The sequence below is a fragment of the Galeopterus variegatus genome, unplaced genomic scaffold (genome assembly GCF_000696425.1).
Source record: "Galeopterus variegatus unplaced genomic scaffold, G_variegatus-3.0.2 Scaffold1370, whole genome shotgun sequence".
NCBI lineage: Eukaryota > Metazoa > Chordata > Mammalia > Dermoptera > Cynocephalidae > Galeopterus > Galeopterus variegatus.
In genome coordinates this window covers 125,175-148,791 of record NW_007727481.1, presented here as the reverse complement: position 1 = coordinate 148,791, position 23,617 = coordinate 125,175, and the positions used below count along the sequence as shown (strand labels likewise).

Below are 23,617 nucleotides of genomic sequence, written 5' to 3'. Positions count from 1 at the left end.
TAACATAAAATAAACATCTTGAGATTTCTACTTACAGAAACTTAAAAATATAAGTTAAAGAATAAGACTTAAAGAAATAGCAGGTATCAGGGACATAAAGGGCTAATAAGACAAAATATTACATTGTTCAAAACGCCTTAAATAGGTCCGGCCCCGTGGCGCACTCGGGAGAGTGCGGCCTTGGGTGCGCAGCAGCGCTCCCTCGGCGTGTTTGGATCCTATATAGAGATGGCCGGTGGGTTGCGATCCCCTTACCGGTCACAAAAAAAAAAAAAAAAAAAAAAAAAAACCGCCTTAAATAGACTGGCGAAAGAGATGTAATAGTGGCATACAGATAAAGCAACTGCAGCAGAAAAGCTCATCTTGGGAGTACTAGTGATGCGGCATTACTTATCAGCAATTTTCATTTGCCACTCCTCTTCATTTCTATTAACTTGGATACCTAACACAAATATGATTGAGACTGGAGAAATGGGAAGCCTCATGTGAGATGTGAAGGAGGGTGGAGAGGGAATAGAGAGCTAAATGAAATTATGATAAGTCTTGAAGTTGTTGGACTTTTAAAAAAAATCTTTACAAGGAGCATGCTTTAAACACAAGCAGTAAAATACACATGAGGCTGGGGTTTGTGGGGAAGAATTGACCATCTGTAAGCGCCTAGTGGGTAGGGACTATATGTTGTCTTTGCGTTCTTTACAAGCAGGACCATGTCTGGTATGTAGTTAATGCCCAGTAAATGTTTGAGTGAATCAATATGTGGCCTAATATAGTCATAACGGCAAGACTTAGTTTTAATGACATTATTTTGTTTCAGGCTAGAGCTACTACTTCTTAGGTAGGGCTGGAAATCAGAGAATTACTTCCTGTTCACGTAAAGGGACAATTCGTTGCCCGCCTTATCAAAGACAAGTGGAGCTTTTTCCGTATGCATTTGTATCCCACCTCATTGCACAAAGGACTTGGGTGATTAGGAAAGTGGGGCGAGTCTGCGAATAAGCCACGAAGAAAAATATATTAAGTGTATTCGTCCCATGCCAATTTAGGGGCATATTTCTCAAGTTATGTTTACTTAGGTTACCCCCAGAGTGAGTGGTTCCCAATCTTTTTTGTCAGTATTTGCCATTACTTGTCATTAATTCATTATTGTTATTAATAGGACATGCTTTCTGATTCTTCGAAATTTTGATCAGTATAGACACCAAGTACTCTTTTAAGCCTCAGGGAAAACGACTTTGGCTGGTCTGTGCCCAAAGCCACACCCCCTATAAGAGGCCTCAGGAAACCTAGGGCTTCCTGGCGGCGACTCAGCTGTGGCAACCGCGCGGCGCGTCGGAATCCCACGGCTAGCACTCCAGTCCTCCCCTTGAGAGGTGCATCCCTTCCTCCGCCGATCGGAAGGGCCCGTGAGCAGCCCCCTTTCTGGCCCGGGTGCAGGGCCCTCTACCCGCGCGGCGCGCCTGAGCTTATTTGCATAGGGACGCGCGCGGCGCCGGCGAGCGGGGAGGGCACGGCCGGGGAGGCGGCGCGCGCGCGCCCTGACAGCTCGGCCCTGCTCGCTCGCTCGCTCGTCCCCGGCTTCCGAGCACAGCATGGCGGTCAAGGTGACTCCAACTCTCTGCTGCTGCTTTTATTGCATAAGAGACATTCCAAGGGTCCTGCCTGCAGCACCCCACCTCTTCCCATTTCTTTCTTTGCCTAGTTCTTAGATAGCGCGTCCAGGGGCTCCAGCTCGCGGGTGGGGGAGCTGTGCGGGGCTTGAACCGCAGGGAGAGGATGCCGGGCTGGGGGAGGGGAAGGAGGAGAGATTGTGAGTTAAAGGGGCCTGTGAGGGCGACGGGGCGGCGAAGGAAGAGTAGTGTCTTGCCCAAGGTGCATGGGATTGTGAGTCCGGAGTTGGAGATCATCGGAAAGGGAGTGGGAGGAAGTGACAAGTAAAGCTGGGGATACTTAAGGCATCAGTGTATTGCGGTGGGGGAGGGGGTGGGTATTGAGTAATTTGGAGCCTCAGTACGGCCGAGGGCAATGGTTGGCATTTGCGTTGCAGGTTGCAGGATATGGAAAGTGTTTGTATTTGTGGCAGCTCTCATATTTTAGGTTGGATGGGGGCGCGGAGATAATTATATGCTAGGATTGCTTTCCATCGGGAAGAATAGCTGCTAGGCCATGCGATTAATTTGAGTATTTTAGCTTTCCTGTTGCTTCGCTCTTGCTGGCCTCTTGATTTGAAGGTAGGTGGTTGGTATTAGGTTGCTAGTAGTCGTGGAGTAAAGTACTTAATTACTTTCCTTTTTCAGTCCGGAGGAAGTACTGTCCGGTAGATTTGCTGTATGTTAGGCTATTCACACCTGTTTTTCCCCCCTCTGGTTACCTGTCTCTAATTTGACAGTTGATATCAGCAATTAGGGCTTCTGGTTTGTTTTCAACTAAATGCCAGTTACGAAAGATAAGAGCATCGATTGTTAGCGATTTGAATTCTATTCTGAAGAGATTGTGTGATCTCTAGTGAAACAGTAACTGTCTCCTTTCTGTTTTTTTCTTACAGGTGCACACCACCAAGCGGGGTGATCCTCATGAGTTAAGAAACATATTTCTTCAGGTACATTGCCTTGTGTAGTGTGTGTTTCATTGGAAAACAAAAAAGGTGTCTTTAGTGCTTTTCAGGCCTTATCTTTGAGGAATATTCTGTTTTTATGTATCTTACAAACATAGCAGGACAATATAGAATTCTCTTATTAAGTTTTGATTAAAGTTTTCCTTTATATTAAGGGTTGATAAAAGGTTTTCCTCAATTTATTGTTTTCCTTTACATGACGTAAGGTATGTAAAAGAAGACTACAAAGAAGAATTTCCAGCTTCCCTTAAACACCAAGATAAAATTTTAAAATACTTTGGCATTGTGGTATAATTGATAGGTGTGGTGACTAAAAACTTTTTCTTCCTTGAAAGTTGCATGTTTATAAAATTTTCCTACTTATGAGTAATCCTCCGTGTAATTTGTTATAGATATAAGAATATTATAGCTATTCCTAATTTGTGTGTGTCTTTTTCCACTTTGCTTATTTATATCTATAGATGTTTGGGGGTTTTGTTACAAAACATTACACTCTAAGATTCTTGCAAAGATCTACCTTAATTTCTGCTATGCTTTTAGGATCAGTGACTTTGCTGTAGACTTAAAAAAAAAAAAAGTTGGCTTAGTCTTTTGTTTTGCTTTCTTTTCTTAAATTTCAAAAGTTCCCTATGCAGGAAGTTGTACTTAAGAAGTCGATGTATAGGGAGACAACCTAAGGTGTTTCACTAAATATTGTGTTTTTCTCTGAAATCTTCTTTTGAGATCTCTCCATACTGGATCTGGGTTCTTGTGCAGACACTGACCTTGGGCAGGTCCCTGCTGGGTATTATTTTCCTCTGTAAAATGAGAGGTCATCTTGAAGTTTCCTTCCAATTCCAAAAGTCTGTGATTCTATATTAGGAGCAGATTCTAACACATGCTAACGAGTCTGGAATAGATGACATTTTTATTTGAGATGTGCTTTGCTTAAGCTATTGTTGAGGAGGAGGCCGCATAGATGATCATACATATGTGTAGTTCATGAAAATTAGTAAAAACAGGAATCTTAAATTTTATTAAATCTGATAAGGGAAGTGTCTTTTCCAGAACAAAAGTAGTTGTAATAGAAATGATGCATTTATGTCTTGAAAGCTTTATTCCTCACAAGTATGCTAGAGAATAGCCAAAAATATGTCAGTATTAACCACATCATATGATTACATTCAGTTGTTTTGTGAGGAGTTAACTTTATTTTCTAAATTTAGTAGGCATAGAAGGAATCATTTTGAAATGCTTCATGATGTAATGAAAAGAACATTGACCTAGGTATAAGGAACACTGGGTTCAATTCCCAGCCCTGCATCTATCTGGCTGTTGTACCCTTAGGCTAATTATCTAACCTTCCCGGGTTTCATCTTCTCATGTGGGACTTAATGTGACATAAGGGAATGGGAATTGAGGTCTTTCCAGCTTTAAAAATGGTATGGAAAAAAAAATCTGTGATTCTGTATGAATTTCTTTTGGGGGGGGGATGGGGTTTGGGGGGCAGTTTAGAGGTACAAGGAGCCAGGCCAGAACTGTGCATAGCTCTTTGACAACTTTTAAATCTTAGCTTTTCATTTAATGTTTTTAACATTATCATAATCTTTTTACAGATTATTTTAATGATGCCCTTCTTTTATTTTTATATTGAAAAGTTTTGGAATTCGTAACTGCATTTAGCACTAAGTATAAAGCATCAACTTAAGTATTATTGGTAGATGAGAGAGAAAGAACATAGATACCTTCAGGAAGGCATGAAACAGCTAGAAAGATACAATATAGCTAATTGGCTTAATTTGAGGACAGTTACCAAGTAACATTAGATTTTTATTCCTGACTTGAATACTTCAAACTACAGTTATTTGAAGCTATGAGGTACGATTTAGAAACAGTTTTAGGGCCGGCCCGGTGGCGCACTGGAGAGTGCGCCACTTGGGAGCACGGCGGCACTCCTGCCGAGGGTTCGGATCCCATGTGGAGACTAGTTCCCGCTCACTGGCTGAGCGCGGTGTGGGCGCAACACCAAGGGTTGTGATCCCGTTGCCGGGCGCGACACCGAGGGTTGTGATCCCGTTACCGGTCAGTAAAAAAGACAAAAAGGAAGAAAAAAAAAGAAACAGTTTTATTATGGATGTATATGGTTTATTAACATTTTAGATACAGTATAAGAAAAAATACATGCTAACTACATATTTCCTTACCACTTAACATATTTACCCAACCAATATTTACTAAGGACTTACATGCCATGCACTTACATTTGGTTTGGTAGTAGACACCAAGTTGAATAATTGAAGGGGAAAATTGAGCCAAGACTTGAATGATGTGAACATATGATTGGACTAGCTCCTCTGTGAGGCCTATTTCATCTCTAATGATCTGTGATTGAGGGAGTCAAGAATAGTGATGGCAAATGCATAGCCCGCAGTAGAGCAATCAGATTGGCTTGCCTAGAGCAGAGTGACCATAGAATTATAATGACAGTGGCTAACATTTATTGATCATTTAGAGCATGCTGGACATTGGCCTAGTGCTTTAAGGACATTGTGTTAATTTTCATAACAACCTTACGTAGATTTAGTATACCTGTTTTATAGATGAGGTTAAATGACTTGGTTAATGTCACTTAGTTCACAAGTGGTAGAGACCATGTTCAAATCAAACTCCAGAACCCATAGTCTTAACCTTTCCACTGTGTTGCTTGTAGGATCTTGAAACAGTGGATGATTTTTGAAAGACGAGTATGTCAAGAGCTAATGGCAGCTATGTTGTTAAGTTAAAGAAAAAGAAATCTGGTTACTTAGGTGATAAAATAAAAAAGTACGATTATATGCTATCTAGAAGAGTTGGCCAAGGAGTTTGGATTTGAAACAGCCGGGAGGCACTATGGGCTTCTGAGTAGGCAAATTGAAGTGGTGAATTATTTCTGTATGTTGGGTACAGTATGGAGAGATTGGAAGTAGGTAAGGAGATCAGCTAGTAGGCTATTGAAATAATACTTGTTGGAGATAATGATCTGGAGTGACTGATGGCTGGGGAAATGTACAGGAAGGACAATGTCAGGGACTTTTTAAGGGAAGAATCTATTAAATTTGGTATTAAATGTGAGAGTAAAGGAAAGATTAGTGAACCTGGCGTTTCTAGGATAGATGTTAACTAATAAGGTATCTATTTTGGGAATTTTGTGTTTGTATGTGTGGAGGGAGTTAAGTTTGGTTGCTAAACAAATGTGTTCCACTAAGTTAAAGTCAGGTTTGGACAGATACAAATTTGTGTAAGTGGTAGATGAATCCTTGTGGTTAGGGGGATTAAATATAAAATATATAGGACAGAGGATCAGGGACCGATTTATAAGTGATATCTACAATTGGAGTGGGAAGGAGGAGGAGGGGAGGAGAACTCTGGAGATTGGTCCCAGGGGAGTTTCAGGTAGGAGTTTCGCATAAAGGGTATATAGTAAAGGTTAAAATATTGATTATTCTGTTATTAGTATGATTTGGTTTTGGTGGGATTTGGGGGATCATTTGAGTTCAGTATCATTTGAACTATTTAAAGACTACAGAAAGAAAATTTAATTTTAAATTTTAGAGTTTAATTGAAAGCTCTGTAAAATTTAGAACTGTGTCATTAATGGTCTAAATTTACAAATAGACAGTGTGGCTTACAAATCATGTGTTTTATAAAATAACAAAATAGTCCTATTTGAGAGTACTGCTATATCTGTGATTTGTGAAATTGTGCGTGCAAATTCATGAGAAGGGCTTTGTAAGAGTAAAGCATTATTATTTTGAGTATAGGGAAGTGGGTTCATTTTTTTCTGTGTTCTTTATTGCTTCTCAGATTTTGATGAGCTATATTTTCTATTAGTTAAAAAAAAAAATCACTGATACTCACTAGGATTCTGCCTTTTCCTGCCCTTTCCACCCCACCACAATCATGAAATTGGAGCACAACAAATGAATTCTTATGTGTTAGACTGTGCTGTAATTTTAAAACCAAACGTCAAGCTAAGATTTTACCATTACTACCCTTACAACTGTCATTTCTTGATTTATCTCTTTCTTCTTTTACCTCTCTCACCCACACACTATCATTGACCCAATTTTGCTACATCAGAAGTCCACAGTAGCAAAGGAGACAATAGAAGCAGTGAAGAAGAGGTGAGGTGGGGACAGCAGGAATGTCACAGGCTGTTTGTTAGAAGCTGACAAATTTCAAAATGAAGAACTAATCTTGTCTGTGTTTTGTGGCAAAATAGGTTTATAAACACTTTTAAGTTAATGATTTTTTAAGGTCCGTTAAAATCTTTATTCTTTGATAGACTTTTTGTTGTTCATTTGTCAGTGTATTGTATAGTAAAAGCAATACATGTTGATACTGTACAACTTTACATGCCCAACCCAAAACTTACCAAAATGTAGAACTCAAATATTATTTTGGTCCTTTTTTTTTTCATTACCACCAATGTAACAATGAAGATCATATCCCATATAAAATTATGAAAATGCATTTTTTTGTCTTGTTTATTTTAGATTAGAGAATAAGTGGAAGAAGATGCTGCTAATATAAACAAAGAATGGTTCTTCCTTGGGGTTTTTATGATTACTTATTAACTTTTAATTGAAAGAAATGTCCTTTTATTCAATAAATATTTGTTTATATACTGTCTGTTTATTTTCTTATTTTTGACAGTAGGCTTAGTTAAGGAGGGAATTAAGCAGGGCTTTTAGCAAGAGACCATTCCTCTTTGTTGGAATATACATTAGGACTGTGTTTTCAGAAATATGGGATGTGTAGCACAATATTACAGTTACAGTAAGAATATCAAGCATTTAAAGGGTGATAACATCTATTGAGAGTTAATGTGGAGGAAAAGGGTGCTGTCATATAATATTTGTGGAAACATTCTTTGGAAAGCAATGTGGCAATGGTTATAAATAAAAAGAAAATATCACGCAAACATACCTACTTTGGGGATATTTATCCAGTAGAACTAAAAATATTCATAAGAATATATATTTACAAGGTTGCTCATTGTAGCACTCAATTTCTCCTCAAAAAAAAAAAAAAGGGAAACAAAATAAGTGCCATCAAAGGGGGGTGGTAGAAAAATTATGGAATTATCATACCATGGAAAATTACACAGATACTAAAAAGAATGAGTTAGGCTCATCCCAGCTGATTTAGAGGGATTTCCACTGTACTATTAAATAAGAAAAGAAAGATGCAAATAAGTGTATATAGTATGATTCTGGTTTGTAAAATGAAGTCACTTCATATACGTTGTGTTAATTTTGCACATATATGTTTGTGTATGATTTAATGAGCATTGAAAAACGTATGAAAGGATAGATACTAGATTGTTAATTTGGTTGGGGAAGGAATAAAGCGGAAAATAAAAACAAAGCTTCAATGTGTATGTATTAAACTTTGCGCAAGTGAATAATTTAAACAGTAAGAACTTAGCAACTCAGAACCTGAAGCTGAAAGAGGACTTCCCAGCATAAATTGGATTGAATAAACCCAATATGGGACACAGAGAAGAGGATCTGTAGTTTTATTCAGCATGCTAATTAAGGGTTTTCACAAGTTCTTCAGAATATAGGAATTGAAGGTGGTAACCTTTATCTTTAGTGAGTATTTACCATAAACTCTATAGAGTTCTCATTAAAAAAAAAAAAGTATTAGGCATTAAGGGCAGATTAGCACCATAGTGCTACATAGTGCTATAAGGAATTTGTCCTTGTATCAATCCGAAGGATTAAAAAATAATTGAAAAGATAAGAAAATTAGTGTTATTAAAAGGCATGTTCTACTATATATTAATACATTTTTAATTACCTAGTATGTGCCAGGCTAAGCACTGTGCTAGGTTTTACCTTTATAAAGATAAGATAGATTCAGTGAGGGTAGGGGTAAGAGAGAGGAGTTCAATGAAGGTAGGACCTTACCCTTCTAGGGGTGAGACAGACAAAGCTCACAAATTAAAAAAAAAGAAAGATAACCACAGATTGTGACAAGTCCAATAAAGAAAAAAATGATAAAAAGGGCCATTATTTCTTAAGAGTGTGGTGAGTGAAGGCTCCTGAGAAGGTGATATTAGAGTTGAGAACTAAAGGATGAGTAAAAGTGAGGTGGTAGAGAGAATTCCAAACACAGGGCTCACGTGTGCAAAGGCTTAGACATAGGAAACGGTTTGTATGTTCACCAAACAGAAAGGAGGTCAGTGTACCCGAAGCATCAGTGAGTGCGGGGGTGAATGGCCAGTAAGAATTGAGGTGGAAGGAGCCATATCAAGCAGGGCCTTGTGTGGAGCCGTGGAGAAGAGGTTGGATTTCTTTCTAAGAGTAGCATGGAAACCACTGAAAGTCTTTCACTTTGGAAGTTGAATGATTGAATTTATAGTTTAAATAGATCACATTTATATGTTAACTGTTTGTTTTACATTTCTGTTTTCTCATGGATGACTGCTTTTAGTAGGCTGTAATTATTCCAGTTTAATATCCTCCTGTCTATAGGGTTCTTAGAACATTCTTCGAACATCTTGAGCTGAATGAATCTCCCTTTCATCTAGGGAGCAGCACAGTATAGCTCGAGACTACATGGGCTTTGTAGTCTAACTTGGATTTGAATCCTAATTTGACCCTTTTTTGCTGTGTGACCTCATATGTTTACATTACTTTTGGAGCCTGTTTCCTCATTTGTCTCAGAAGAGATAACCACACCTAGCACATAGGCATGTCACAAAGATTAAATGAAGTAATGTGTAAACTGTGTCTGATAAATGGAGAACCAAGTAAAGTTTAGTTGCTTGTCCCCTTCCTTCTTTTCTAAGCTGAGATGATTTTTTTCCCCCGAATAGGATCTGAATCCCTTGTCTTTCCCAGATAACTGTGCTGGATCTAATAAAGCAACTAAGATGTTAATATATGTTTATGATTATGTACCTGTAATCAGTTAATTACTCACATTCTTGAGATGCATTGAAGATCTTCACAAATCCCCATATTCAGAATATTAATATAAGAGATAATTTCTCTCAAGTCTGTAAGATTTTGAGAAGAGGAATAGCCATAGTCTAAAGCTAGGAGACTTGAGAGACCATGGAAGATATTTGCAGGTTTTTTCCTGAACTTTCAATTGCTTAGTCTAGACCAAAAAGGGAATAATAGTCCAACTGTTACTGAATTAGACTCTGCAGTCTCAAAGTCATAGAAGTGAACAATGCACCCAGCAGTAAAGTAAGCAGCACTATTAAAAGAGGAGATAGACAAACATAAGGTGGGTAGGTACAGGAAAGCTAGGCTCCCAAGGGGAGCTGTTCAGGGTCCTTCATAGGGAAAGGAGTTAAGGGGTACAGGCCAGTGTCATCATTCTGTGCCTCTGGAGGTAGTCCTTTCTGTTCTTCCTGGTTGCTTCATGAGCACATGCTCAGTTAGGGCTTTGGTCCTTGCACCGGCTTAGTAGGTCCAAGATGGTGGTGGTGGTCATTATCATCATCCCAGGAGGATTATTGTAACGGTTGCCTTGAAGCTTTGTGCACATGTGGGAACTCCTAAGGGGGTCTTAAGGTTAATCTGTAACTTAATTTTTACAATTATGGGGAACAAGCCTTAGGGATGGATTTTGCATTTCTTATCTCAGTTTATTTTATCAGGGCGAGCCATGGGTAATCATGTGCCTTGGGTGTCTCATGACTGAGGAATGGAAAAGTAACAAAGTTTCCTCTGCAGGGATAATGCAGTCAGTTTGGCTCACAGGCCTATCCCCCTCTTCTGTCTCACAATTACAGGCTCTTAAATACTGAGACATGGACCTGAAAGACAGACTTGTAATTCATTATGTGTGTAACTTCTTTTTTTAAATCATCATATCCCTGTTCTGTCCAGCTCTCTCTTACTTAGTAATGTGGAAATTCTGGAAAGCCTCTTGCACTGAAACCATTGCTATGGCCAGCATTGGGCTTCTAGAACTGGAAGAAACACATTTGGAAGATGTGTTAGTCAAAACTATTCCAGTCTTAAGTGACAGAAATTCAGTTATCCTGGGCCCAGGATGTATTAGCTCTAGCTGTGACTGGATTGGGAGCTTAACTGATATCACCAAGGGTCCTGTACTTCTGATCTCTTAGTTTTAGCTTTCTTTATGCTGGCTTCATTCTCAGAAAAGTTTTGCCATGTGGAGTAGCCCCAAATTAAAATCCTACCAGTTCAGCACTTTCAGCAGAAAGAAAGCACCCTTTTCCCAATTTCTGGGTTAAGTCTAGGAATTATTACCCGATCCTTCCCAAACTGTATACCAGAGGGATGCAGTTCTCTCATTGGCCAGATTTGGGTCACATGCTCGCCTCTGGAACTGTTGAGTAGAATTAGCCCCACTTGAATCACCTGTGCAGATTGAGAGTTTGGGAGGGGTGTACCTGGAAGGAAAATTAGCATGCAGTTGCCAGAAAAGAGGGGAAGGAAAGCTGGGCGGGTTAAAAATAAGAAATGTATATGTCCATCATATAAGGGATTAGAAAACCTGTGAGCTTGGGGATGGCCCGGGGAGGCTGGGAGACTCTTGTGTCTCCAGAGGGTTTTGCCAAGTCAGCACTACTGCATTTGATAGATCCCTTTCTAGCACTGCTTTCATACTATCTGCAAAAATACCTTAAGTGAAAAGACAAACCAAATAACAAACCAAAATTAGGACCTCTGGGCCAGTCTGTGGCTCACTCGGGAGAGTGTGGTGCTGATAACACCAAGGCCACAGGTTCAGATCCCATACAGGGATGGCCGGTTAGCTCATTGGGTGAGCGTGGTGCTGACAACACCAAGTCAAGGATTAAGATCCCCTTATTGGTCATCTTTTAAAAAACAAAAAACAAGCAAACAAACAAAAAAAACAAAATTAGGACCTCTGAAGAAGAAATGTAGCCTCACCTTACTCTTTCTTCAGATACCTGTACTCTTCTTTCTAGTTTTTTTCTTGTAGTGGTCTTCCTGTCCTTAGTTTCCTTCTTATTCACTCCCTACCCCCTCCATCCCATAGCTCATTATTTTGAGCAATCCTGTTCAACACAGATTGCTATCAATTGTCCTACTAAACCAGGTGCTGTGCTAGGTGCTAAAAGTATGACAGTGGGGGACAGAGGAATAAAAATAATAAAAGTATGACAGTGAATGACATCTCTGTTCTTAAAGGACTTACAGCCTTAAATTATACATTCATACATGAATACATTTTTTAACAAAATTAGAACATTCTGTATAAGGCTGAAGGCTTGAAATCCTTTCTGAACTCCACCCCAAATCCTGATACTTGCCTGCCACCTAAGGTGATCTTTTCCCGTGCATTTACTTAGAAAATATAGGGTTTTGTGGTTTTTCAAAGCATAAGTAATAATAGCTAATACTTATTGAGTCACTGTTATGAACAGTATTTTAAGTGTTTTATACATATCATATTTAATCCTCAGAATGATGCTATATGGTTGGTACTATAGTATTTGTATTTTCATTTTATAGATGAGGAAACTAAGCCCCAGAAAGGTTGAGTAACTTGCTCAAGGTTATACAACAAATGTGGGACCTTTGCTTTATGTACTTAATGCAACTTGCTTTTGTTTACTTAATATGTTTGGATATACTGGTATGTTAGTATGTTAGTACATACAGAATCATCTCATTTTTCTGTAACCTTTTAAAAAAACTAATTATGGAAAATTTTGAACATGCAAATCTAGAGAAAATAGTATAATGAATCACCTGTCGCTCAGCTTCACCAGTTATCATGGCTAATCTTGCTTCATTTATATTGCACTGGCTTATTTTGTAGTAGTTTCCAGACATCATATTGATGCATCCATAAATACTTCAGTTATGTATCTCTAAAATATAAGGACTCTAAAAAAACAACCACACCATAATACCATTATTACACCTAATAAAATTCCTAAATATTATCAGTTTCTGTTGTGTTGAAATTTCTGTTTCATATTTTTTTTAAAGTAGCTTTATTGAAAACAGGATCCAAGCTAGGTTCATACGTTGCATTCAGTTGATCTGTCTCTTAGATCTTTTACTACTTTCTGCACTCTATCAGAATAAGGGTCTTTCTTTCTATGTAGTAAAAATCTTGGTATTTAGTCAAAGTTTACCAACATTAAGGCATTCTGTTCCTCTAGGAGGTGTACCTCTATTGTTAGAGACATGATTATGCCCCGGCTTATAAATATATATGCTCCTTGTATGTTCCTATGGTTACTTAGACCAAGAGACTGAAGTATTTATTTAAAGAACAGTGCAAATTAATTATTCAACTTAATCTGCCTTGGGAAGCTTCCTAGTTCCAGTTATTGGGTTCTCTGGGGTTATTATTTTATTTCCAAGGTTTTTGGCCATTTTGAGGGAAAAATTGTTTTGGTAGACCTAGTTTATTATGATAGCTTCATTTGATTTCAGTGATTAATAGGGGTCTTGTACCTCCCTGCTGTGTTAGGAACTGCATTGTTAAGTAGCTGAGAGTGAAAATACATGTATTAAGGCAAAAAGAAAAATAAGTGCATAGTGTTTCTGAGTTAGAAAGGCAGGATTATGAAGAATTTTCTTTGCAAAGTCAAATACAAGGTTTGTTTCCAGTATATATGAGATATGCAACTGAAAGGGCTAATTAAAATTAGATTTATAAAACTGCTCTTTCCTAATGCACATGTAGTCGATTTTAGTAGTGTCAGAAAAACTTTACTAATTAAAATCCCTATTTAAAAAAATTAATGTGGCTTAAAATTGTTAAAATGTCAGTGTGGCTATATGTGTTTAAAGTCAATTTTTTCTCATTAAGATATTATTTATGATAGAACACTTTCATTCTAGTCAAGCCAACATACTAAAATAAGGTGGATTCTGTATCATGCTGTTCTAACAGTGTTTGTGTGTCAGATCTGCTGTGGTCTTCACTCCTTATGCAGAGCACTTGTGTAGTGAAAGGGCATACATTCCTGACTAAACTTGGCTTCTGTTGGAAGTAAGAGCAGTAATAGCAAAGGACAGCAAGAGGGTTAGTTTCATACGGCTCAGCTCTTGCCTTGGTACCTATCATCCTCCTCCATTGATCACATAATTCATTTTTCTGTATGGGAAATGCTTTATGTGATATCTGTAGTTAACAAACTTTGTGATATTGTCATTTGAGTTAACTGAAATTGAATGGATGTTAAGATCTAAAAATGTCATTTCATCTCAGTTGGAGCAAAGTCATGAGGGAACAGTTTGTTTTGACTCATATTACAGCCACATGTTGGATAAGCAGAGATGAAGCTGTCTAGACCAGTTAGGACTGATTTGGAAGCCAACCCTGAGGAAACCTTGATTTGGATAGAGATGAAGAGTTATAACAATTACTCCTTCATGTTTGGGCAAAAGCAGACAAATTCAATAAGCAAGGAGGGAAACTATGGACCCTATGGTTTTCTGTTTCTAAGCATTTTATGATAACTATTTCGATATGCATGTATTTTACAATTTCTATGGAAAGATCGACGTGTTCAAGATCTCATTTTTTTCCCACAGCAGTATAGCTATTTATCTGTAACTCTTTGTTAGAGAAGAGGCTCAGAGAAGCTGCATATTTTATCCAAAAACTCTCAATGAGTTAATGGTACAGGCATTTAGAACCCAAGTTTTCTGACCCCAGTTTCACTGTCCATCATGCCATCATCTCTGAGCTACCTGATGGCAGGAACTGTGTCTTACTGATCTCTGCATCCCCAGTAAGTAGGCTTAGTGCTCCTCACACAGTTTTCAAATGAATGCAAAATAACCTGAAAGATTTGATTTCAGTAGATTTTTGGCTTAAAAGTAGTGTTTCTAGATATATTACCTCAGTTTCAGTGTGCATGCTTGAAATGAAACAAGTCAAATTCTTGACCTTTATACACTGTATAATTTTTTTTTTAAAGAACCAGTTTTCTGTTTACAACATCAGAATTTTCCTTTATAACAATCTCTGGAATATCGTTTAGAAATATAAAACATCAAAGGATCTGTATTTTAATTTAAACCATTTAAGCAGGTAATTTGTATCATTTAGACTAATTGTGTTTTTTTTTTTTTTTTCTCACTCATTCAAGTCATTGAATTTTAAGTTAACTTTTTATCTGTTTTTTTTTAGTGGAAATTTAGGATTCTGTGTGAGTTCTTTGTAGTGTGTAGTTAAAATAGTTAATCTGTAATGTAAGTTTCAGTCATTCTAAAGGTCACTTAAGGTTAAATTTGGTAAATTGCAAAGGAATTACTACTATCTAATTTACTCTAGTCATGTGAGGCCTTGATATGTTGATCTGTTGTTGGCTTGGTAGGCAAAACATTTCTAGATGGTATAACCTCATTTGGAGTTAGAGGTAGTTCAGCGTACATTTATCTGTATTTGAAACCCTGCCATCTTTTATAGATAATAATTTTGATTATATATATGAGGATTCTAAGCTCTCATAAGATCTACTTTATTTCTCATGCTTCAGAACCTAAGCCTTTTTCAAACATAACTATACTCAATGTGAATTTAAATGTTTCTGGAAATGGGAGCTGGCCGGTTAGCTCAGTTGGTTAGAGCACAGCTTTATAACATCAAGATCATGGGTTCAGATCCCCCTAACAGCCAGCTGCCAAAAAAACCCAAAAATGTTTCTGGAAATGTCTAAGCTATGTGCACTTTTACATTTCAAGTACTTGAGTTGGGGTTAGAAAAAGTTTAACCAAGAAAAGAGACTTACCTATTTTTGTTCAGATACTGTCAGCTACTTCTTGTCAATGTCTTTCATTGTGTCCTTGACTTGCCCAAGAGGGATTTACAACTGCTTAAGAGACATCTTTGAAATGGCAAATGATTAACTCTAAAGATATTTGGAGTGTAGATATAATATTTGGTTAATTTCATTTAAAGTCATTTTAGTTCACCCTTTGAAATGATAGGAACAAAGTGGAAATGATATTATCAAAATTCTAAATTACATGATATGCTAGATCTTTAGTGTAAGTGTCAGTCTGGGAGACCCAAAACTTCATTTTAAATTGCTTTTTATCGTTTTTAGTGTAAACACTCAAGTCATGTGGATTAGCAGAAAAAGTAGGCCTCAGTAAGGCCACTCAACATTTTCTTGTTTCTAGCCTTATTGTTACTCTGGGCCATGTTTACTTTTAAAAAAAATCTGTTTAAAACATTATTAGATCAATTAAAAGAAGCATTAAAAGTAATTAAGTTGTTTAAAATAAGTGGGCCATTCTTGTTTTTAAAAATACTTTTGGTTTAAATATATCACCAATTTTTGAGGTGCTAGCTTTTCTCTGTTAGCATAGTTCCTAAAATGTTTTAGCACTTTGACTGACTAGGTAGATTCTAGTTTCAGTTCTAAACTCCTTCGGTTCTGTCTGTTCAGGCACAGGCTTACTGAAATTGCCGAGTAATTGTCTCTAATTTAATGAGTAAATTAGTTAACTGTCTCCTGTAGAAGTCAAGTACTGACTCCTTCTGGGTGAGAAGACATGTTTTTTCCTCTGAGCTATATACTATATCTTTCGGTTAAAGTCAGGTTAAAATAGACTAGGAGAGTTGGGGAAAACACTGCCAAAATACCTTAGGGTAAATGTTCCCTGGCATCATTTATAACCTTAGATAGTGGCAAAGCCTGTTTCAGTACATTTCAACAAAAGCATTTGTTTTCCTTGCTGGCTGCTGTGTCCTTGCTTGTTTGTGCTAAGGCTGCTCTATTTTCTGATAGTTTTAAAGTCAAGATGTTGTGAAATCCTGGTGGTTTCCTGTCTATAATATACTTTTAGAGTGTGTGTGTGTGTGTGTGTGTGTGTGTGTGTGTTCCTTCAGTGTATGTAGTGGTGATAGTCCTGGCAATCAGATTCAGGTGTGGCAAAAAGGAATAGACAGTTGCCAAATTTTGCTAATATTAACTCTGAAATGTTTTCATATTTTCCCCCTGCCTTTTATCATCTGCTAATTTCTTTAAGAAAGCAACCCTCAAATCATGAAAGAAAGAACAAAGATTGCCATACTCCATCTCTAGTATTTTCTTATTTTGTGTTTAGTTTTTCCCTCTTTTTAATTTTTCACAGGATTCAGGCCCAGGATTCCTTGTCAAAGAATGTGAGCATTTTTGTGGTTCTTTATATCTGATGTATATGTATACTTGTATATGTATGTATATATGTATGTGCTTATTTATTGCCAAATTGCTTTTCAAAAGGACTGAATTTGAAAAAAGCACTATGTGCAGAACAGTGTAAATAGTATGTATAAAAAAGAGAAATGGATAATAATTTCATATATATACACACACATACTCATATATATTTGGGTGTATATATATTATCATGTATATATAATTTACTTGTTTACATATAAAATATCTCCAGAGTACATATAAGAAACTGATTGCCTATGGGATGGGGAATTGAGTGACAGAGAACAGAGGTAGGAGGAAGACTTTTCAATGTATATCTTTCTGTATCTTTTCAATTTTTAATAGTATGAATGTAACACTATTAAAATAATAAATAAAACAAAAAGCCATTGACAATGGGTGAAAGTACCCATCATTTTCTCCTTTTCACTCCTACTGCCTTGGTGCAAGCCTCAGCCTCTTTCATCTGGATCTTTGCAATAGCCACTACTTGGTCTCCGTGTCCCCATTTAGTTCCTCTCTTCTCCACCCATCTTTCACATTGTCACCAGGGATAGCACAGGTCACATCATGTCTCTCCTCTCCCCTAAAATTTTTAGTGATATCCATGGCTCACAGAATAAAGTTCAGACTATTCAGTTTCGCACTTAAAATCTTTCACTATCTTATCTCAAACTGCCTTTTCAGCTTCACCTTCTACTACCTATTTTTATCTTTGTATATTCTGCCTTTATTACCATTTCTCTCTCCAACTAACCTTGCCCCCCAAACAAGAAAAAAAAGTGTTTTCTTATTTTTAATTTGTTCATTTTGGTGTTTTTGTTTGTTTATTTTAGCGTGAAGTATCCTTTCTCTCCATTTGCAGTTGAAATTGGATTTTACTTGCAGGGCCCATTCTGAATGTTACTTTCTCCCACCTCCTCCTGGCCTCATCCCACCTGTCCTTAGAATGAATCACTCCTTTTTGGTTCCCATAGTATATTTCTCATACCATTGTTTGACACTAATATTCTAGTTGGTGGTTGACTTGTCATTCTCCTTAAATTCTATTTTTAGACTTTCTTATGTTGGCCTTTCTTTCCAATTGCAGTAGTCTCCCTGACATTGTACCTTTCCCCACTCCTACCTGTCTTTAACTACGGTGGTTTTGTCATCTTCCTAGAGCATGTCTGATTATGTCATGTATTGAAGAATGAGGGAGAGAAGAAGCAATTAACAGGAATTGGTAGAATCCACTCACTATTACCATCAATATCTTACAGCTTGCTTTTTAAAAATCCTATGTTACATACCTATTGTTTTGAAACATCAAAGATTATTATTTTTTTTGTCTTCATTTTAAAGATTTGTGAAATATCTATAGGCCTGGAAGGTGACTGGACTTGTCTCAGGATTCAGGGGGTTAGTTGTAGAGCCAAGATTTAAACCTGGGACCCCTTCAGGAATGGCTTTTATAGTCATATATAGAGAGAAAATGACTTTATTTTGGGGTGATATTTCTTGAGTGCTTTTGGTAGCACCAGCTATCAAAAATGTCCACGTTGGGCTACTTCTTAGTCTGATAAGAAGACTTAGGCTGGGGCCTTTCCCCGTGGCTCACTCGGGAGAGTGCGGTGCTGGGAGCGCAGCGGCGCTCTTGCAGTGGGTTCGGATCCTATATAGGGATGGCCGGTGCACTCACTGGCTGAGCGCGGTGCGGACAACACCAAGCCAAGGGTTGCGATCCCCTTACCGGTCACACACACACACACAAAAGAAGACTTAGGCTGATATAGCATTTATAGAGGTAGCCTCTGTGATGTTTTTCAGAATTAAACAAAGGAGACATTTCTGATTTAATTCTCTCCTTGTTGAAAGAGCAGGTGGTGTGGTTGAGTCAGATTCATAAATGCAAACATTTGAACTACTTAACAAAAAGCAAACCAACAGTCCTTTGCCCTGATTCTTATTCCCCATCTTTCTACTCAGAAGCAACCATTTGTAACTCTTTTAGCTATTTACTTTGATATTTTCCTTCAGATTTCTATACTGCTATTTCTAGATACTTTTTGACTTTCTGTTGTAGTAGTTGAGAACTTAGCTTCCTTATACTATTTACTTATTCTTCTCCCTCCATTTCTCTCTGTATACTTATAATTTGTATTAAATTATTATTTGGTATCTACATTATTATGACTATAAATCCTTTATTCTGAGCCAAGTAATACATTGTGATATTTTCTATTTTTGTACAACAAAAATACTTTTTTATAGAGTTAAGACCTTTACCACACTTTTTATTGTTGTTTTTTTAACCAAACCTTTTATTTCCTTAGTTGTTTGTGTATCTACTACTAATTCATTAATTTAACAAATATTTGCTGAGTACCTACTGTTTGCTAGGCATTGTTTTTATTGCTTAGGGTACATAGTAAACAAATTAAACAAAGATTATTTCCCTTGTAACACTATCTAGTTGAGAGATGGACTATACACATAGTAAGTCAAATATAAGGAGTTGACAGGTGCTAAGGAAAAAAAACCAGTAACATAAGGGGGATTGGGAATACAGATATAGACATGGTTTGTAATATTAAATAGGGTGATAAAGGTAGTCTCATTGAGAAGGTGACATTTCAGCAAATACTTGAACTCCTCCGAGTGTTATTTGCCACATAGCCAAATAACTTGAATAACTAGGCATTCCAATTTCCCCAGTGGCTTTGCTTCTGTAGCTCTCCATCTGCCCCAATCAGGAAGAGATACTCTAGAGACCTGTAGCACAGTTTTGGGATTTCCTTTGGCCAGTTCCCTGGGTTGGATCATCTATTCCTGGATCCCACATGTTCCTTTTACTTGGTTCACTCCTTTTTAAAAAATTCTCTCATAGCTTCTTGAGAAAAGATACGTGAAGGCAGAAAAACGTATTGAGAACATAGATATCTCAGAGTACTTCTAACCTGACCTTACATTTGATTGAACGTCTGGCTAAGTTTAGAATTCCAGAATCATTTCTCTCAGAATTTTCAAGGCTTTACTCCACTGACTTCAAGCTTCGAGTATTGTTGTGGAGGAGTATGATGCCCTTGATTCATGATTCTTTATATGTGACCTAGTTTTTTCTTTGAAAGCTTTTATAATTTTCTCTTTATTCTGATGTTCTGCAATTTTATGATGACAGGCTAAGCCCTAGTGTGGATTTTTGTTTTAATTTTTTGTGTTTGACTTTCAGTGAACCTTTGTATTCTTCAGTTCTGGGAAATTTTCTGATCTTACTGCTTTCTTGGTTGACCGAAGTAACTAAATTAATTTGTTGCAACCCAAAGGCGAGAGCTTTGGTTGTTCATGTTTGGTCATGCCATGCTACATAAAACCCTTAAAATAATGAAGAGGTTCTTTGATAGGCGGGTATTATTATTATTTATTTTAAAACATAACTAACATAAAAGGTGGAATATTTTAATTTGTTTCTTGTTTCCAGCTACTGGAACTTGGTAAAAGGCGAAACATTTGTGTGCTATGAAAAGAAACATGAGTGTTGGAACTTGGAACAAATACCTATGATGGAAGGTCTTATTTGTTATGCCTTTCTCATTCATTTCACCTCTAAGGTTTGGCAGGTTATGCTTTTTGACTCCCCCATCCTCACTCCCTTGTAGATAGGGAAGCCTCTGGGGGTTCTACAGAGGCTGTTTTCTCACTTTCAGGTCCTGGCCAACTTTTTGCTTTTCTTAGTCTTTCTCTTATCTTACTAATATATACATTATATATATATATATATTTTTTGTCTTTTGTCTTTTTCCGTGTCTGGCAACGGATCGCAACCCTCAGTGTCGCCCTCGTACCGGACCGGGGACTGGCAACGGGATCGTAACCCTCGGCGTTGCTCCCGTGCCTCGCTCAGCCAGTGAGCGGGAACCGGTCTGCATGTGGGATCCGAACCCTCGGGCGGGAGCGCCGCCGTGCTTCCCAAGCGGCGCACTTATCCAGTGCGCCACCGGGCCGGCCCTATACATTATATTTTTAATGGTGATAATCATATAACACAAAACTTGACCATTTTAACCATTTTAAAGTATACAATCAGTGTTTCTAAAGTATGTTTACAGTGTTGTGTGACCATCACCCCTATCTAATTCCAAAGCATTTCCTCCCAGTTCCTGGCAACTCCTATTCTATTTTCTGATTATATGAATTTGGCTGTTGTGGACATTTCATGTAAATGAGATCATATAATATGCAGCCTTTTGTGTCTGGCTTCTTTCACTTAGCATAATGTTTTTAAGGTTCATCCATGTTGTAGCATGTATCAGTACTTTGCAGTGTTCTTAAATCAGGCTCTGGGTTTTTGATTTTTCACTATCCAGAGAATTCTTCATTTATTATCTTTATTGCGATTTTAATACTGACCTTTAATTTACCTTTCCACAAAACGTTTGTTGTCTACAAAATGATATTGAATATTTTAAATTTTTAGTGTACATTATTTATTTATTTTTTAGTATGCCAGTACTGAGGTCGATGGAGAACATTACATGACCCCAGAAGACTTTGTCCAGCGCTATCTTGGACTGTATAATGATCCAAATAGCAACCCAAAGATTGTGCAGCTCTTGGCAGGAGTAGCTGATCAAACCAAGGATGGGTAAGAAACTTTATGCATTTTCTGAAAACTAAGGTTCTGGAATATCTTGTTGAAAATAAGAAAACCGGAAGTTCACAAGTATCTAGAATGTTAATATTGGTAAACATGTCTTTTTTTCCCAGTTTATAAAAATGGTATTATTTACTGCCATTATCAGGGATACTAACATTTCTTTCTTTTTGGAAAAAATGGGAAAAGCCACATTCTATATTGAATAATCTGAGCAGAATGGGTTCCAGATAACTATGTGTATTCTTTCATTCATTCGTTTAATAAATATCAAGTGATTACTATGTGTTTCAGGCACTGTACTTGGTGCTAGAGAATTACATCAGTAAATAAACCACACATAGCTATGGCAGTTTCACAAAGCTAATAAACAAAATAAAAAAGTAAACATGTTAGGAGGTTATAAGTGCTATCATGGAAAATAAATCAGGGAAAAGTTTAGGAAGTGTTATTAATTACATTTATCTGTCTACTTATTTATTTGGCAAACATCAATTCGACACCTACCATTTGACAAGCACTGTTGGGCATTATCAGTACAAACATAAATAAAATGAGGTTTCTGGCCTTTAGGAGAAGACCATAGCCTGGAGGAAAAGAAGTTGACTAAACAAATTTTTTAAAAAGTAGTCCTTCTGGAGTAAGGTACTATAATATATGTATATATAAGGTACAAAAGGCACCCATGAAAGCATGGTTAACTCTGTTTTGGGTGGTCAAGACAGCATCATAGATGAGGTGATGCCTGAATGAAATGTGGCAAGATGAATAGGAGCTTGCTGATAGTTGGACAAGTAGGGAGGAGAATTCCAGGAAAGGGAACGGGAGTGGCGAGAAACATCAACGGGGTGTGTGTGTGTGTTTTAGGGAGTGTGATTGTGGGAGTTGTGTTGCAAGTACTTTGGTGTGGCTGTGGCATTGCTTTGTTGCTGTGGGAAATATGGTTGGAGCAGAGTTGGGGACCTTGTGTTCTGGGCTTTGACTGTATCCTGCGGCTCGTGACTCTCCGTCTTGGAGTTATTGTTAGCCTGGTAGTGTATGGGTGTGTGAAGTCACAGAAATAACAAGGTGCTTCTTACCAGAGTGTCAGTATACTCAACTCAAGGAGGAAAAGCCACCATTATTTTTATTAAAATCATATATGGCTGTATTATGGAGTGAATGCAATATTTGTATAAATTATATAAAGAAAATTTTGGCTTGCTATGGCAGTTTCAAGCTACATCCCCAGGCCTCCGAGGGCCCACATTCTTTCTCCTACCTGTAGAGGTGCTTGTGTGGAAAATTTTGAAAAACTAGGCAGTAAGGAGTCTTTAAAAATTATTTCCATTACCACAAATATGATCAGATTTTAGAAAAATGGTAGGTTGTAGTGGGGCAAGACTTACATGCAGTAAAATCCAGTTAGGTGGCTGTTGCAATAGTTAAAGTTGAAAAGGTTGGTTTAAGTTCTTTGAGTCCGAGATTAGTACTGTATTCATTTTTATTGTCCCACACAACGTAGCACAGTGCATGAGATTTACTATGTGGTCAATAAATGTCTGTTGAAGAAGTATTATGTCTTAGATTTTATATCATTTATAAATGGCAGGTATTGGGGAACCTTTATAAATTTTGTTCCTAGTCTCTCTAAAAATGTCAAATCAGCTGATCAATCACTGACCCATTTAGTCACAGGGTCTCTCAGTAGTGATTAGACATTAAGACATATGAAAATTAATTAATTAGAATTCCTTCTTCAAAATTATTAAAGGTAACATATACGTTTAGCCCTTGTAGAAATTTTCAGAGTATTTATTATTAATTTGGTCTGCGACCTATTTTCAGAATATCCATGTCTTTTTAGATGTTTCCTTTCATGACCATCTGCTCTAGTCCATCTCTGTATCTTCTCTGAAGCTTCACATGGTTCTCCTAGGCTGAGTTGCTTTGTTAAAGTAGAGCATTTTCATGTAGTCAAGTAGAATCAAGGGTTTAAATTGCCAGAGTAGAAGATCAATAATGAGTTTTGGTGTGGAGAATCTAATAACGTTGAGTAGTGTTTACTTTTTTAAAAACCCATTTCACGGGCCGGCCTGGTGGTGCACTGGATAAGTGCGCCGCTTGGGAAGTGCGGTGGCTCTCCCGCCCGAGGGTTCGGATCCCACATACAGACCGGTTCCCGCTCACTGGCTGAACGAGGCGCGGGGGCAACACCGAGGGTTGCAATCCCGTTGCC

The 23,617-nt window shown here is 37.5% G+C and overlaps 1 protein-coding gene across 3 annotated transcripts in view; it reads left to right on the top strand.

The window, feature by feature from the left end:
• Window positions 1-23,617, top strand: part of SLC25A12 (solute carrier family 25 (aspartate/glutamate carrier), member 12) — a 259,334-nt gene that overhangs the window by 172,986 nt on the left and 62,731 nt on the right. Inside the window, exons 1-3 of one of the 3 annotated variants that reach the window (XM_008576589.1) lie at window positions 1,537-1,601; window positions 2,543-2,596; window positions 21,248-21,390. In XM_008576589.1, coding sequence (XP_008574811.1) covers window positions 1,590-1,601; window positions 2,543-2,596; window positions 21,248-21,390 — 209 coding nt within the window. In that variant the 5' untranslated portion in view covers window positions 1,537-1,589. Of the gene's footprint in view, window positions 1-1,536; window positions 1,602-2,038; window positions 2,229-2,542; window positions 2,597-21,247; window positions 21,391-23,617 lie in introns of those variants that run through there. The other 2 variants (XM_008576590.1, XM_008576591.1) reach the window with 2 other exon arrangements.